We start from the raw sequence: 14,634 nt of genomic DNA on the forward strand, positions 1-14,634 counted from the left end.
ACCTACAGGCAGTTCTGATTTACTCTCTGCATTATTATACTATAAGGTAATTTCTGTGTAATGTAAGATGAAATCCATTCAGGTTCAAAGGCTCCATTGTCATTTCTAGTGGTTTAAATGATTTTTACTCAAATGTACTGAAGAACATTTAGTTGCTAGGCAGATTATGATTAACGATGGTAAATATAATCAGCCTTAAATCAGACTGTAGTTCACCTGCAGTAAATCCAGCAGCTACCCTGCAGTATACAAAGCCATTCAAACTAGCTGCACCTTTACCAGCTCTGAGAACACTTTAATGATCAATCATTATAAAACATATCAGAGATATTATTCTGAAATGGACCAATCAGACAATGACTACTTTCACTGTCGCTACTTTAAGTACATTTAGAGGAGAGTACTTTCTACTTTCACTGGAGGAACATTTAGAATACTTTTACTGTGACAGAGTATTCCTACACTCTGGTACTTCTACTTTACTCAAGTACAAGACCTGAGTACTTCTACTTTACTCAAGTACAAGACCTGAGTACTTCTACTTTACTCAAGTACAAGATCTGAGTACTTCTACTTTTACTCAAGTACAAGATCTGAGTACTTCTACTTTTACTCAAGTACAAGATCTGAGTACTTCTACTTTACTCAAGTACAAGATCTGAGTACTTCTACTTTACTCAAGTACAAGATCTGAGTACTTCTACTTTACTCAAGAACAAGATCTGAGTACTTCTACTTTTACTCAAGTACAAGATCTGAGTACTTCTACTTTTACTCAAGTACAAGATCTGAGTACTTCTACTTTACTCAAGAACAAGATCTGAGTACTTCTACTTTGACTCAAGTACAAGATCTGAGTACTTCTACTTTACTCAAGAACAAGATCTGAGTACTTCTACTTTGACTCAAGTACAAGACCTGAGTACTTCTACTTTACTCAAGAACAAGATCTGAGTACTTCTACTTTGACTCAAGTACAAGACCTGAGTACTTCTACTTTACTCAAGTACAAGACCTGAGTACTTCTACTTTTACTCAAGTACAAGGCCTGAGTACTTCATCATAGTTTGGTAATACACATCTGCAGTCCGAGGCTCATGCATTATATTTAAGATAAGAAATTGAACTAAAATAAAAGCAAACCTACTTTTGTAGTTCCAGAGCTTTCCCCTACATCACATGGTTTATTCTTGAACCTGTTTTCCAACATCCTTTGCTTGGACAGACTTCAGGATCTCCACCTTTGTGTTGTGAGGTTTCTCCGCCACATGGGTGCACTGTTTGATTTGTCATTTTCAAAGGCTCTATTTGTCATAGCACAATAGACACAGCGTAGATTTGGCCCTGAGGGCATTTCAGTTTCAGGTTACTCCAACAACGCAACATACACTAAACTTTAGATATGGAAGAGAAATACAGAGTTTCGACCCCTCAGAGCTTCACATACTACGAGTCATTCACCCATTCACTCCTCAATCACGCAGAGCAGCACCACCTGCTCTAGGGAAGTTAACACTCACTCACTCACTCACTCACTCACTCACTCACTCACTCACTCACTCACTCACTCACTCACTCACTCACTCACTCACTCACTCACACACTCACACACTCACACACACACACACACACACACACACACACACACACACACACACACACACACACACACACACACACACACACACACACACACACACACACACACACATACTGATTACACCCACTTGTTGACTACCCGGGCTGGGATTGCACCCACAACCTCCTGGATTAAAGACACCCACACTCCCTTGCAGCCCCACGTTTGATCAGAGGTGCATCAGAAGTTTTAGAAAGTTTGCATCTTCCTATGCTCCCCCCCCCCCCTCTGTTTCAACCTTTTGTATCTCTGCCTTTGTTTCCTTCTCTTAGCTTTCATATACTCCCACAAAGACCTTTTATTTACTTTCCCCGGAGACCAGCTCCTTTACACGTAGAGCAGCGTACCGCTCCAGAGTTACTAAACGCTTTCAGGAGCTGGAGGAAGCACAAAGTCTTTAATTGGCGAGGCTCGATATCACCTTCCCAGGGACCGTTAAACGTCTCAGCCGACGCTGGATAAAAAGAATTCCTCACAAGCTTCCAATTAGAGAGGGCTGGCAGTGACGTGCTTTCACATCTCCCTGATTACTCTCCTCAGCCTGCAGATTAAATACAGAGGAGAGCGCTTCAGGTCTGTTCGTCTGCAGCCAGCTGTGACGGCCAGGAGGGGAAGGAGAGAGGCGGAGATTTAAAGAGGCCCTTTTCTGCTTTCCTGTAGTGTGTTACATAGGTTTTTTGTGCATGTCAATGGTCTGCAGAGGCTAAAATCCCTGTGTTCCCTTCAGGAGAACTGTCTCTCTACCTCTCGCCTGAAACGCCTCCATTGGACTCCTTTGTTTACCTCTGAAACATGGTGACATCACTGTGTAACACTTGGGCTTCTATTGGCTAGTGCTCCAACACATTGTACGTGATAGGCTAAGGGGCGGGACATCTCTAAGCGGTTGACCAATCGCAACAGAACCAGCCAGCTAACCAATCAGAGCAGACTGGGCTCTGGTTTCAGACAGAGGGTGAAAAGAGGAGCTGCAGCACAGACAGTATGAGAGACATAAAGAGCTTTCTGACCATTAAAGCATGGAGACATGTCCCAGGAGAGACTCTACATACTGATATACACCTGAACATCAGCAGGAGAGGACTCTTTAAAGTAGAGACTACATACTGATATACACCTGAACATCAGCAGGAGAGGACTCTTTAAAGTAGAGACACTACATACTGATATACACCTGAACATCAGCAGGAGAGGACTCTTTAAAGTAGAGACTCTACATACTGATATACACCTGAACATCAGCAGGAGAGGACTCTTTAAAGTAGAGACACTACATACTGATATACACCTGAACATCAGCAGGAGAGGACTCTTTAAAGTAGAGACACTACATACTGATATACACCTGAACATCAGCAGGAGAGGACTCTTTAAAGTAGAGACACTACATACTGATATACACCTGAACATCAGCAGGAGAGGACTCTTTAAAGTAGAGACTCTACATACTGATATACACCTGAACATCAGCAGGAGAGGACTCTTTAAAGTAGAGACTCTACATACTGATATACACCTGAACATCAGCAGGAGAGGACTCTTTAAAGTAGAGACACTACATACTGATATACACCTGAACATCAGCAGGAGAGGACTCTTTAAAGTAGAGACACTACATACTGATATACACCTGAACATGAACAGAATATGTCCCTTCAATAAAATAAAGTATATTTTGTTTTCCTAAATGTATCTATTATACATTATTTCCCAGACCCAAACAGTATAATGGTTTTGCTGCATCTCTGCTGTATGAGTCATCTGTGGGTGCAGTGTGCATTGTTTTGTGTGTGTGTGTGTGTGTGTGTGTGTGTGTGTGTGTGTGTGTGTGTGTGTGTGTGTGTGTGTGTGTGTGTGTGTGTGTGTGTGTGTGTGTGTGTGTGTGTGTGTGTGTGTGTGGTGAGGTGATGGCAGGCAGCTGAGGTAAGTTATGTGGAACTGAAAAACCATCTGGTTTTCTCCTCACCACAATGAACAATCATAACATCCACACACACCCACCCACACACACACACACACCCCCCCCACACACACACACACACCATCCTGTTGTCATGGCAGTGATGCAGGATGCTGGTCAATATGTAAGTCCTGGTTTCTGTAGATAAGATGATTTATAATGACACCTCATGAATCCCAGCAGCTGCATTTACAACATGAACAAGGACGAGTAAAGGCACTGTCCGAACTGGTGCAGCAGGTTGCTGAATGAGAGTACTTCCATTCTTGCAAAGATTATAAATACATGTATCATGATTATTGAAACTGTTTCTGAAAAACTATTCTGAAAAGCAAACTGATAATGTGCTCTTATTGTGAAAAACAAACTGATAATGTGCTCTTATTGTGAAAAACAAACTGATAATGTGCTCTTATTGTGAAAAACAAACTGATAATGTGCTCTTATTCTGAAAAACAAAGTGATAATGTGCTCTTATTGTGAAAAACAAAGTGATAATGTGCTCTTATTGTGAAAAACAAAGTGATAATGTGCTCTTATTGTGAAAAACAAACTGATAATGTGCTCTTATTGTGAAAAACAAACTGATAATGTGCTCTTATTGTGAAAAACAAACTGATAATGTGCTCTTATTTTGAAAAACAAACTGTTAATGTGCTCTTATTGTGAAAAACAAACTGATAATGTGCTCTTATTCTGAAAAACAAACTGATAATGTGCTCTTATTGTGAAAAACAAACTGATAATGTGCTCTTATTGTGAAAAACAAACTGATAATGTGCTCTTATTGTGAAAAACAAACTGATAATGTGCTCTTATTGTGAAAAACAAACTGATAATGTGCTCTTATTGTGAAAAACAAAGTGATAATGTGCTCTTATTGTGAAAAACAAACTGATAATGTGCTCTTATTGTGAAAAACAAACTGATAATGTGCTCTTATTGTGAAAAACAAACTGATAATGTGCTCTTATTCTGAAAAACAAACTGATAATGTGCTCTTATTGTGAAAAACAAACTGATAATGTGCTCTTATTGTGAAAAACAAAATGATAATGTGCTCTTATTGTGAAAAACAAACTGATAATGTGCTCTTGTTCTGAAAAACAAACTGATAATGTGCTCTTATTGTGAAAAACAAACTGATAATGTGCTCTTGTTCTGAAAAACAAACTGATAATAAATCCATGTATCGTGATTATTGAAACTCAAACCGATGTCAAGAGAGATTTTTCAATCTGAGACTAAACTCTGAGCGAAAGTTTGAATAAACCACAATTAATTTCATAGATTCTAAAGTGGTCCACACACAGAGCAAGGTAGGTTCAGATTAAAAAATGCCAAATACTCAAAAAAAGGAGGAGCATGAAAAGTGTTTATTGAAGCAGCATTGCAAAGATGACAGAAAATACATGAAAATAAGACATTATGGATAAAGTTGCATTGTTTAAAATATGTTTATTCACCACAACAGAATGTAAGGCATTACTAAATGACCACATAATGAATCAGCAATCCAGACTTTGGTTTGGTTCACTTTCTCATCAACATCTGATGAGCAACACAAAGAAAAAGGCTTTCACTTCTTTCCTTTCCAAATAAAATGTTCTCCTAATTGAACCATTTTCTGCACCTGGATGATGAAATGATGAAAGTATTCACTAGCTGCAGTCTTAATAATACCCATAATACTCTGCTACAGTTTGTGCCCTTATTCGCATCTTGATATATCACAAGGAGCAGCCATAATAACGTCTAATTACCTTAATTGGACAGAAAGCAGCATCAGTTTATCTACAAGCCAGACATCTTCCCCTCTGCAACACACAAAGGCAGTATTTGACAGCCTGCAATATTTCAGAACACACACTCGCAACTACATTTATATACCAGCTGATGAAGATAAATGCAGATCATCTTTAGGGCAGACTTACAGCACATACATGAAAGCACTAAGGAGGCACACACACACACACACACACACACACACACACACACACACACACACACACACACACACACACACACACACACACACACACACACACACACACACACACACACACACAGTGTTACATGATGGAGCAGGTGAAGCCGCAGCAGTCCTTCAGCAGTGTTACTCCAGTTTTATTGAAAAATGGCGGCGATGTCTGCTGTGATTTTGACGCCACCTTCTGATCTGGCAAAACACCTGAGAGTGAAGTATGTTATTAAACACATCATACTCTTTCCCTTTACATTTATATCTGAAGGTATGTACTTATACTTCTCCAGACTGAGAAAATGTTTTAGTAAAAATCATGTGCCCTTATTGTGAAATACAGATAATGTGCCCTTATTGTGAAATACAGATAATGTGCCCTTATTTTGAAAAACAAACTCATAATGTGCCCTTATTCTGAAAAACCAACAGATAATGTGCCCTTATTTTGAAAAACAAACTGATAATGTGCTCTTATTTTGAAAAACAAACTGATAATGTGCTCTTATTTTGAAAAACCAACAGATAATGTGCCCTTATTGTGAAAAACAAACTGATAATGTGCCCTTATTGTGAAAAACAAACAGATAATGTGCCCTTATTGTGAAAACAAACTGATAATGTGCCCTTATTCTGAAAACTGATAATGTGCCCTTATTGTGAAAAACAAACTCATAATGTGCCCTTATTCTGAAAAACAAACTGATAATGTGCCCTTATTGTGAAAAACAAACAGATAATGTGCCCTTATTGTGAAAAACAAACTGATAATGTGCTCTTATTGTGAAAAACAAACTAATAATGTGCCCTTATTTTGAAAAACAAACTGATAATGTGCCCTTATTTTGAAAAACCAACTGATAATGTGCCCTTATTTTGAAAAACCAACAGATAATGTGCCCTTATTCTGAAAAACCAACAGATAATGTGCCCTTATTCTGAAAAACCAACAGATAATGTGCCCTTCTGACTCACCTTTTGAAGCCAATGTCTTGGGAAATTTGGACTGTAGGAAGGCTGCCATTTCTCTGTCCTCCTCTCTTTCCCTGTGGAGCAGAATATACCCTTGTTTTTTATTTGCCAAGTGTTTGGTTCTGAGATTTATTTAATCATGGTAAATGTCACTCGGCAGCATTTCAGTGTGAATTCACTGCACGACATCCTCTACCCAGTTTGTTTTTCACAAACACGTCAATAATGCAGGAAGGTGGCATCTCCCTGCAGTCTGAGACCAATCAAAGTGTCACTCAAAACTGCTTATCAGTGTTTGCAGCTAACAACCCCACAAAACACCAGTCTGAGCGGTGCTGGACCGGTTAACATTCAGAGTGAATATACAGAGAGGATGCACCGAAAACAATACTTTGTTGAATTCACTGAATCTAAAGTCAAAGACGGTGCAAATAACAATAAAAATACGGAACTTTTCTGTGTAGAAAGATAGTCGTCCATTATAGAAATACAATGCTGCATTGAATTGGCATCATTAAGTAAAACAAATCCAATAAAAAAAGAGGGGTGCATTTTTTGTCCAATGTTAGATACAATACTGCATTCATTCGGATCAAAAGGGTCCCATAACCTGGAAGCTTTGTAAAGAAATCAACACTTTAATAATAAACGTCCTGAATTTGTATTAAAATCCCATAAGAAAATAAGTGTATCCTACGGGTCCTTTGTTGTAATACAATGCCGCATTGATTTAGAGTCGAAGGGTCACATAATCTGGAAGCTGGCGAATCAAATCCAAAATGTCCAATATTGAAAATGCTACAGTATTAATATAACATCGAAAAAACACACTAAGATCCTTTCAAATAGAAAGCTGTGTCTTACTCATCCAGTACGATATGAGAATTCAGCATTGATTAAGAGTCTTAAGGTCACATGACATGGAAGATATTTAAATAAATCATACTTTTCAACCAAAACAATATCATAAAGTAGAAAAAGTGGTAAAATACTGTCCAGCAGTGCAGCTCAGTCAGTAGGGGCTTGGACTGGGAATCGTAGGGTCGCCGGTTCAAGTCCCCGAACAGACTTGAAATATGGAAAGTGGACTGCTACTTGGAGAGGTCCCAATTCACCTCCTAGGCCCTGCTGTGGTGCCCTTGATCAAGGCACCGGACACCTCCAATCCCCCCTCCCCATTGCTCCCTGGGCGCTGCACGATAGCTACTAGGATGGGTTAAATGCAGAGGACTAAATGTGTGTGTGCTCTGCTGTGTGCATGTATGTGACTTTCATCCTCCGATTCTATCTTTTCAAAACCCCATAAAAAAGAGGTGTGTCCTACTTATCTTATGGAGTCATACAATGCTGCATTGATTTCGGGTCAATAAAGCAAATGATATGGAAGCTATTGAAGGAAAATGATTGAACTTGATAGTTAGTATTTCTCCAGGGTATTCTCTCAAACTGAAAGTCAAATGGCAGAGGATTTAAACTAAGGTTGTTCACCAGACCTTAATGAAAGCTCCCTGGAACCCACTGCAGTGTAATGTCTGCAGGGCCTCACAGGAACAGCACTAAGTCAGAGTCTTTTCCACTTGATTGATTTCCTAACCTCACCTCAGCCTTTCAAACTCCACGTCGTCCACCAGGAAGTCTCTGGTCTCCACCAGCTTGTTGACCTGCAGCAGCAGCTCCTCCTCCCGCTTCCTGTCCCCATTGGACTTCTCCTTGTCTGTTCGAAAACAGCCTCCATTTAAAAGCTATACTCATACATTATATTTCACAGAACAGAAGGTCTGAACTCTCAGTGTTAATAAGCCTAAAGTGTTTGATCAGAATTTCCATGCATCACTGATAATTCCACACACAATTGTATTTTTTATACTGGGAGCACTGGTGCCAAGCCTGGTTCAAGCAGGTATCCCATGTACTAAGGCCTTCAGATTGAAAACCAAGATTTGCTGTACGTGTCCCCTCTTTCCAGATTTCTAATTTATCTTCGTTAGCCTCCTATCAGTTAAAGCAACAAGCCTACGCTATCATGCCCTGTTGATGCTAAGGTATGCTACAGGCTAATGCTAAGCTCAGCATGGTTAGCATTAGCACTAACATGTTCACAGTCATAGTCACAGTGGCTATTTCTGATGTTTAGCAGATTAAAGACATCTGATTTGAGATCAATTAAGTATATTTAATCTAAGGTAGCCTACCGTGCTACATATGCTATATTTCAAAAAGCATACTTATAATTGCTAATTAGCAGGGAAACAAAGTAAAGCTGAGCTAGCTAGCATGACAATGAAAGAAACTAGCCTGTGTAATTCACAAGTTATCTCCTAATCACTTTCATACGACACTTTACTAAGTTTTTAGTTGAAAACACAACCATCTTCTACACTAGAGCTGTCACCTAAATCTTAATAAACAGAGGAATGCGACTTTATTCAGACAGTAGGCGAGGTCATTGGATTTGCTTGTGCAGAAAATGTGTTTAATTCCCTCCAGTCTTCGTCTCAAAGGTAATTGCTGATCAGAAAAAGCCATTGCTTTAGTTGGCTGGCATTTTTAAAATGGTAATAGGACAAATAATAACTGAATTTGACATTTCCTAAGCAAAATAATAGTAAGACGGTGACTAGTTTTTCATTTACCTGGAATTGAGACCAGTTTCTGCAGCTCTGTCTTCAGCCTTGTGATTTCTTTGCAGAGCTGAATGTCATCCATCCTGAGTGGGAAACAGATACATATTTTGCAGGGAAACAGGTTACATCTCTGCCTCTTCTTTAAAACCACAACATGAATTATCTATCATGGCAGCAAAGCAATTTCCTCCCCGTCCAAACATCAGTGTGAGATTGTATTAAAACAAGAACACACTGACAGCGAGGACTGTGAGATTATTAGCTGTAAAAACACGGCCACGCTGTCCTCTGTGAAAGGATCACAGCTGACAGTATCAGATCTCATTTCACCGTCTAACATCAGGAGCTGTCACACCAGTGTGTGTGTGTGTGTGTGTGTGTGTGTGTGTTGTTATTATAGTGAAGGCAGAAACAGGTAAATGACTGTAATTGAAAAATGGACTCTCAGCTGTTGGTCAATAAACAAAAATAGGGTTCACTTCAGAGTCCTTCAGCAGTGGGTCGCCCATCACTCTCCTTCTCTGCTGCCGAAACCCTGATCCATGCCTTCACCTCATCCAGACTAGACTACTGCAACAACATCCTCTGTGGTACACCATCCAGACTCCTCAATAAACTCAGGACATCCAGAGCTCAGCCGCCCGTCTCCTCACCCACAGCCGCTCCCGTGACCACCTGTCCTGCAGAACCTCCACTGGCTCCCCGTCCCACAACGCATGCACTTCAAGATCCTTCTCCTCACCCACAAAGCCCTCCATCACCAGGCCCCCTCCTACCTCACAGAACTGCTCCAGCACCACACTCCTTCCCGCAGCATCCGCTCGTCAGAAGTAAATCTCCTCTCCCTTCTTCCCAGGACCAAACTCCGGACCTGGGGGGATGGAGCCTTTTCTGTCGCTGCCCCCTTCCTCTGGAACTCACTCCCCACAAACATCCGTGACTGCCCCGACCTCCTAATGTTTAAATCCCAGATCAAAACTCACCTTTTCAATACTGCTTTTAAATTGTAAATGAATGTTGTGTTTTAAAAGTGTGTTGTATGGAGCTGTATCGATTGGCAAAAGCGGGATTTCAGTAAAAATCCACAGCAAGGTTGCATTGCTAACATGCTAAAGGCTAGCATTTGTTAATTAGTCATGATTAAATGAAAGTCGATACCACATTTTTTGTCCGACCAACTCTCCAGTCTCAACAAACAAGTGGAAAATGTAAAAATAAATCCATCAGAGGCGATGTCAGTGGTGGAAGTGCCATAAAACGACTTTTCTTGCAGCATTAGCCTCGATGCATGGTTCCTCCATTGCATCATTACGAGAAAATCACCCTACTTCTAACTGTGTTTGTAATCTAAATGTTTCCTCATGAGTTCATGGTCTCAGTTGCTAGTTGCAAGTCTTTTTCAGTTGGTCATCTTGTAAAATATGGCCTGGTTTAGAGTGAAATAGTCCATGTTTTTGTCTCAGACTTTTCCCAGTGTTTTAGTTCATGACAGTAAAGTGGAACATTGGCTGAAAACTCGGGATTCTGTTGTCGTAAAAGACACGTGAAGGAGTATAGCTTACATTTGAGCATGTTTTATGCTTTCCAAGATTAGCATCCAGCATTTAGGTCTATAGAGTGGTGCATGGATAACGTATTTTTGTAGGCCGACCCGGTAGTAAGCTGGGCATGGGTTCCCTCTACAAAAAAGCACTGCAAGCTAGTCTGCTACGGCTAGAGTTAGCATGTAGCTTAACATTTGCCGTTCCTTCCCTATCGCCGCCTCCTTGTCCGAATATGGTCACTTCGGGCTTCAAAACACAAGAGGGCGACGACCGTAATGCCAAACCCAATGCTTAAAATCACCCACAAAGCAATGCTACTATGTCCTCTTCTTGTAAACAGTCTATGGTTTTCATATGGTACAAATTGGCTGTTTCAAATCTCCTCACAATGATTGAGCTTCAGTTATTTGTAGCAGGGAAACAACATGATTGCGTGGTACTGTTTATCCCTTTGTTCGACTCTGGATGCAGCAGATCATGGATATCAAGTGAAAACATGATGTGTGAAACTGAAAGCCTACTCTTAAAAAGACCAGGGACATTAAAGAGCTGAGGCAGAAAAACAAAACCAGAAGCAGAAGTCATTATCCTCCGTTTCTCCGATTCATCTTATGGCCACATCATGCAGAGCTGGTCACTGCTCTGATGTGTCGAGATAACGAGGACGGCCTTGACAGAAGTAAATGTGAAATAATTAAAAGCAAGAAAAAGAGAGAGAGAGAGAACGAGCATCCTTTGAGACCTGAAAAGAAAGTGTGTGTGTGTGTGTTGGTATGCTAACACTGAAAGCGCTGCTGTTTTCCTCACACACTTTTTGCCGTCGTGCACATGGCTGCTTTCTCTGGCGGTCACGGTGTTTGATGTGTTTCCTGTGGGGCTGCTGACAGTCTGTTGGTTTATTCAGATCGCTGCACAGCACATGTTTTCTCCATTTCACGTGTGTTTGATGGTCTGTCTTTCCTAACCAGTTATCCCTAACCTCACCTGGGTCATTTCACTCAGTTAGAAACCTTCAATACCAGGATATAAGAGAACCATCTCGGGTCGTCACTCTGCCTGACTTACATGTATCTCAGCTCCGATTCCCTCCGCACCAGGATGTCTCGTATCCGCTCAATTTTGCTCAGCTCTCCTTCGATGTCCTCGATCGTGATCGTGGAGTCCGCCATGGAAACAACATCCTCTGCTGGAAGATAAATAACAACAAAACACATTTCCTTGGCATGATCATGGGATAAGAAGTTCTGACAGATACATTTTCCGTTTAAATTCTAAACACTTTGACTGACATCATCAAAGTGATGCAACTTTTGTAAACTACAGACTACTGTAGAGTCCTACCATGACCTACAAACAACCTGTCTCTCTCAAGTTCTCCAGAGTAGTAGTTGTAGAGTAACGTTGGTGAAGACCAGTCTAGACTTCCCCATGACAAACAAGAATCTGTCCGGGTTGGGGAAACAGGACCCAAGAGCAGTAAATCCAGGGGAAGCAGGTAAGGGTCAAAAACAAAAAGCGAGCTTTATTCAAAAGCTGTTGATGACAACACGAATCAACGGGAACACAGGACATGAAAAACACTTAGATCCAGACATGAACGGCGACAGGAACAGGCAGGTAACATGGACAAGATCAGGGAAGAAATGACGACTAGGGCTGAACGATTCATTGCATTTGCGATAATATCGTGATATCACAAAACGAGATTTTCCAACCGCAAAGGCTGCGATTGGAGTGGTCACGTGGTTGCGAGCGAGCCGAGCGAAGCCGAGCGAAGCCGAGCAGGCAGGGAAAGAAGTCAACGCTGCGCTTGAACCTGTTGCACAATGACCTCAGGCTCGTCAGAAGAGTGCACGGCTGGAAGTTTGGTACCAAAGAGGGGCGGCACGTCAGTTGTGTGGAATTATTTTGGCTTTAAAAAGGAAGATGCTGCGCAACGTCAGGTATCGTGCAGAACGTGCCTCGCTACTGTTGCTACCTCACGATTGTATCACGATTGATTTATTGCTTGTGTTTGTTGAAAAATACATGAGAAGAGGACCTTGAAAAAATATTTGCATATTAAATCGAAATTGCAATATTGAGGAAAAAAATCGCAATTCGATTATTTTCCTAAATCGTTCAGCCCTAATGATGACAACCGACCAACAGACAAAAGGGGAACAGGGACTAAATACACATGGGTAATCACAAAACGAGAGACAGCTGGAAGGGGGAGGACAAACACAGGGGCAACAGGTGAACACGCAATTAGGCACAGGAGGGAAACGCAGACCGGAAGTGAAGCTTAACATGAAACAAGAGGGGAAAACATTTCAAAATAAAACACACAGACATGACAGACACGAAACAAGGATCATGACAGAATCCGACAAAAACCAGAGAGTAAAACCAAGCATGCACTCTTTTAAAGCCTGTATTTAAATCTTTAGGGTCTTAAAGTTGATAATGTGCTTAAAGCTGAGTCCAGAGTTGCATGATGGGCCAAGAAACAGAGTTGAATCTACAGCTGCTCTATTGTGGGCTCTCAAACCTCTGGAAATAAAAATCAGACAAACGATGAATTTATGAACGAAACAATAAAACTCACCTTTAAACATTATGCCTGCCCTGGATCGCATAATAATCTGATCACAACTCTGTGGACTTCCCACTACTTCTTCAAGCATCAATAAATCAAATAAATGTTGTAAAATAGCCCCCCCCCCCCCCCCCTGCAGCCTCCTCCTCCTCCTCACCATGACTCATCCAGCAGAACTCGGATCAGGCTTTTAATTAACCGAACACACACTGGATCACTGGGGATTTCATCTGCACACACACACACACTCTCTCTCACTCTCTCACACACACACACACACACACACACACACACACACACACACACACACACACACACACACACACACACACACACACACACACACACGGAGGTGGAAGAACTCGGACATGTTGCTTGAGTATAAGAAGTGATACCGCAGTAGAAATACTACAAGTGAAAGAACAGAGCATCAGTTTAATATCATAACTTTAGAAATATATACCATTTTTACTTTATTACACGGCTCCTTTAAAAGCTCGATCCTGATGGTAAATTTGGACATTCTATAGGCTGATCATTATCATACAGACCGTTGCCAAGGAGAACAGACCGTTGCTATCAATATCATATCAATACGCGGAAAGAAGTCCCGTCAATGTAACGTCAGCTGCGTTAGTTTTTATCCACAATATACAAAATAGAATAACAATGGAGTACTTATAATTATTCTAGAGTGATATTTGTGTTTGAATGCACTGGCTGATGGTTTCTAGGCTTCAAAGTAAGTCATCATTTCTATAAAGTTGGTCACTATAATATTTTACAGGATCTTTCTTTCAGTATAAAGTTATTTCATTGGGGTAAATGTGCTTTATGACCTGACGCTTTCATTATGATATCTGCAGAAAGTGGGGGGTAATGCATCGACTTGTTCGTAACTCACTTGATTTCTGCGTCGCCTCCTTCACCTGCGTCTTCTCCAGAGAGCCGTACTGCTTTGAGGATCTCCTCTCTTTCTCCATGCTGTTCAAAAATGCTCTCTTCCAGGACTCTGCGCAGAGCAACTCAAAGATGTGAAGCCTGAACAATATTTCAGAGACACCGACCAGGGTGTGGAATATAACGGGAGGAGCTGCAGACATAGGCTCACACACTCCTTCCCATAGCCTGGATAAATGAGGCTCCTTCCTCTAACACAGGTTGATGCTCTGCAGGACGCCACCTGCTGGCAGGACCACAGCAGGACTTATATTTGAGTGTTGGTATAAAAAGCTATTCAGATCCTTCGTTTATCCCTAGTGTCTCTCTTAAACAGACGGTTAAGACATCCTTTTTCTGAACAAAAAATCTAACTTAGGATGATTAAAATTCT

General features: G+C 41.0%; 1 protein-coding gene across 2 annotated transcripts; it reads right to left on the bottom strand.

Moving 5' to 3' along the window:
- Positions 1-5,037: 5,037 nt before the first annotated feature.
- On the bottom strand, positions 5,038-14,456 carry zgc:171844 (uncharacterized protein LOC100151763 homolog). Of its 2 annotated transcripts, none has more exons than XM_063904394.1 (6): positions 14,206-14,456; positions 11,786-11,906; positions 9,186-9,259; positions 8,152-8,266; positions 6,556-6,626; positions 5,038-5,790 (listed from the first exon to the last, which is right to left on the bottom strand). In XM_063904394.1, the coding sequence occupies exons 1-6, from the start codon at positions 14,402-14,404 to the stop codon at positions 5,672-5,674; spliced, it is 699 nt and encodes a 232-aa protein (XP_063760464.1). In that variant the 5' UTR covers positions 14,405-14,456; the 3' UTR covers positions 5,038-5,671. The 2 variants fall into 2 exon arrangements, with proteins under 2 accessions (XP_063760464.1, XP_063760465.1); XM_063904395.1 differs by lacking the exon at positions 14,206-14,456 and adding an exon at positions 13,311-13,414.
- Between the last annotated feature and the right edge of the window lie 178 nt (positions 14,457-14,634).

This window comes from Eleginops maclovinus, chromosome 16 (genome assembly GCF_036324505.1).
Source record: "Eleginops maclovinus isolate JMC-PN-2008 ecotype Puerto Natales chromosome 16, JC_Emac_rtc_rv5, whole genome shotgun sequence".
NCBI classification, from domain to species: domain Eukaryota; kingdom Metazoa; phylum Chordata; class Actinopteri; order Perciformes; family Eleginopidae; genus Eleginops; species Eleginops maclovinus.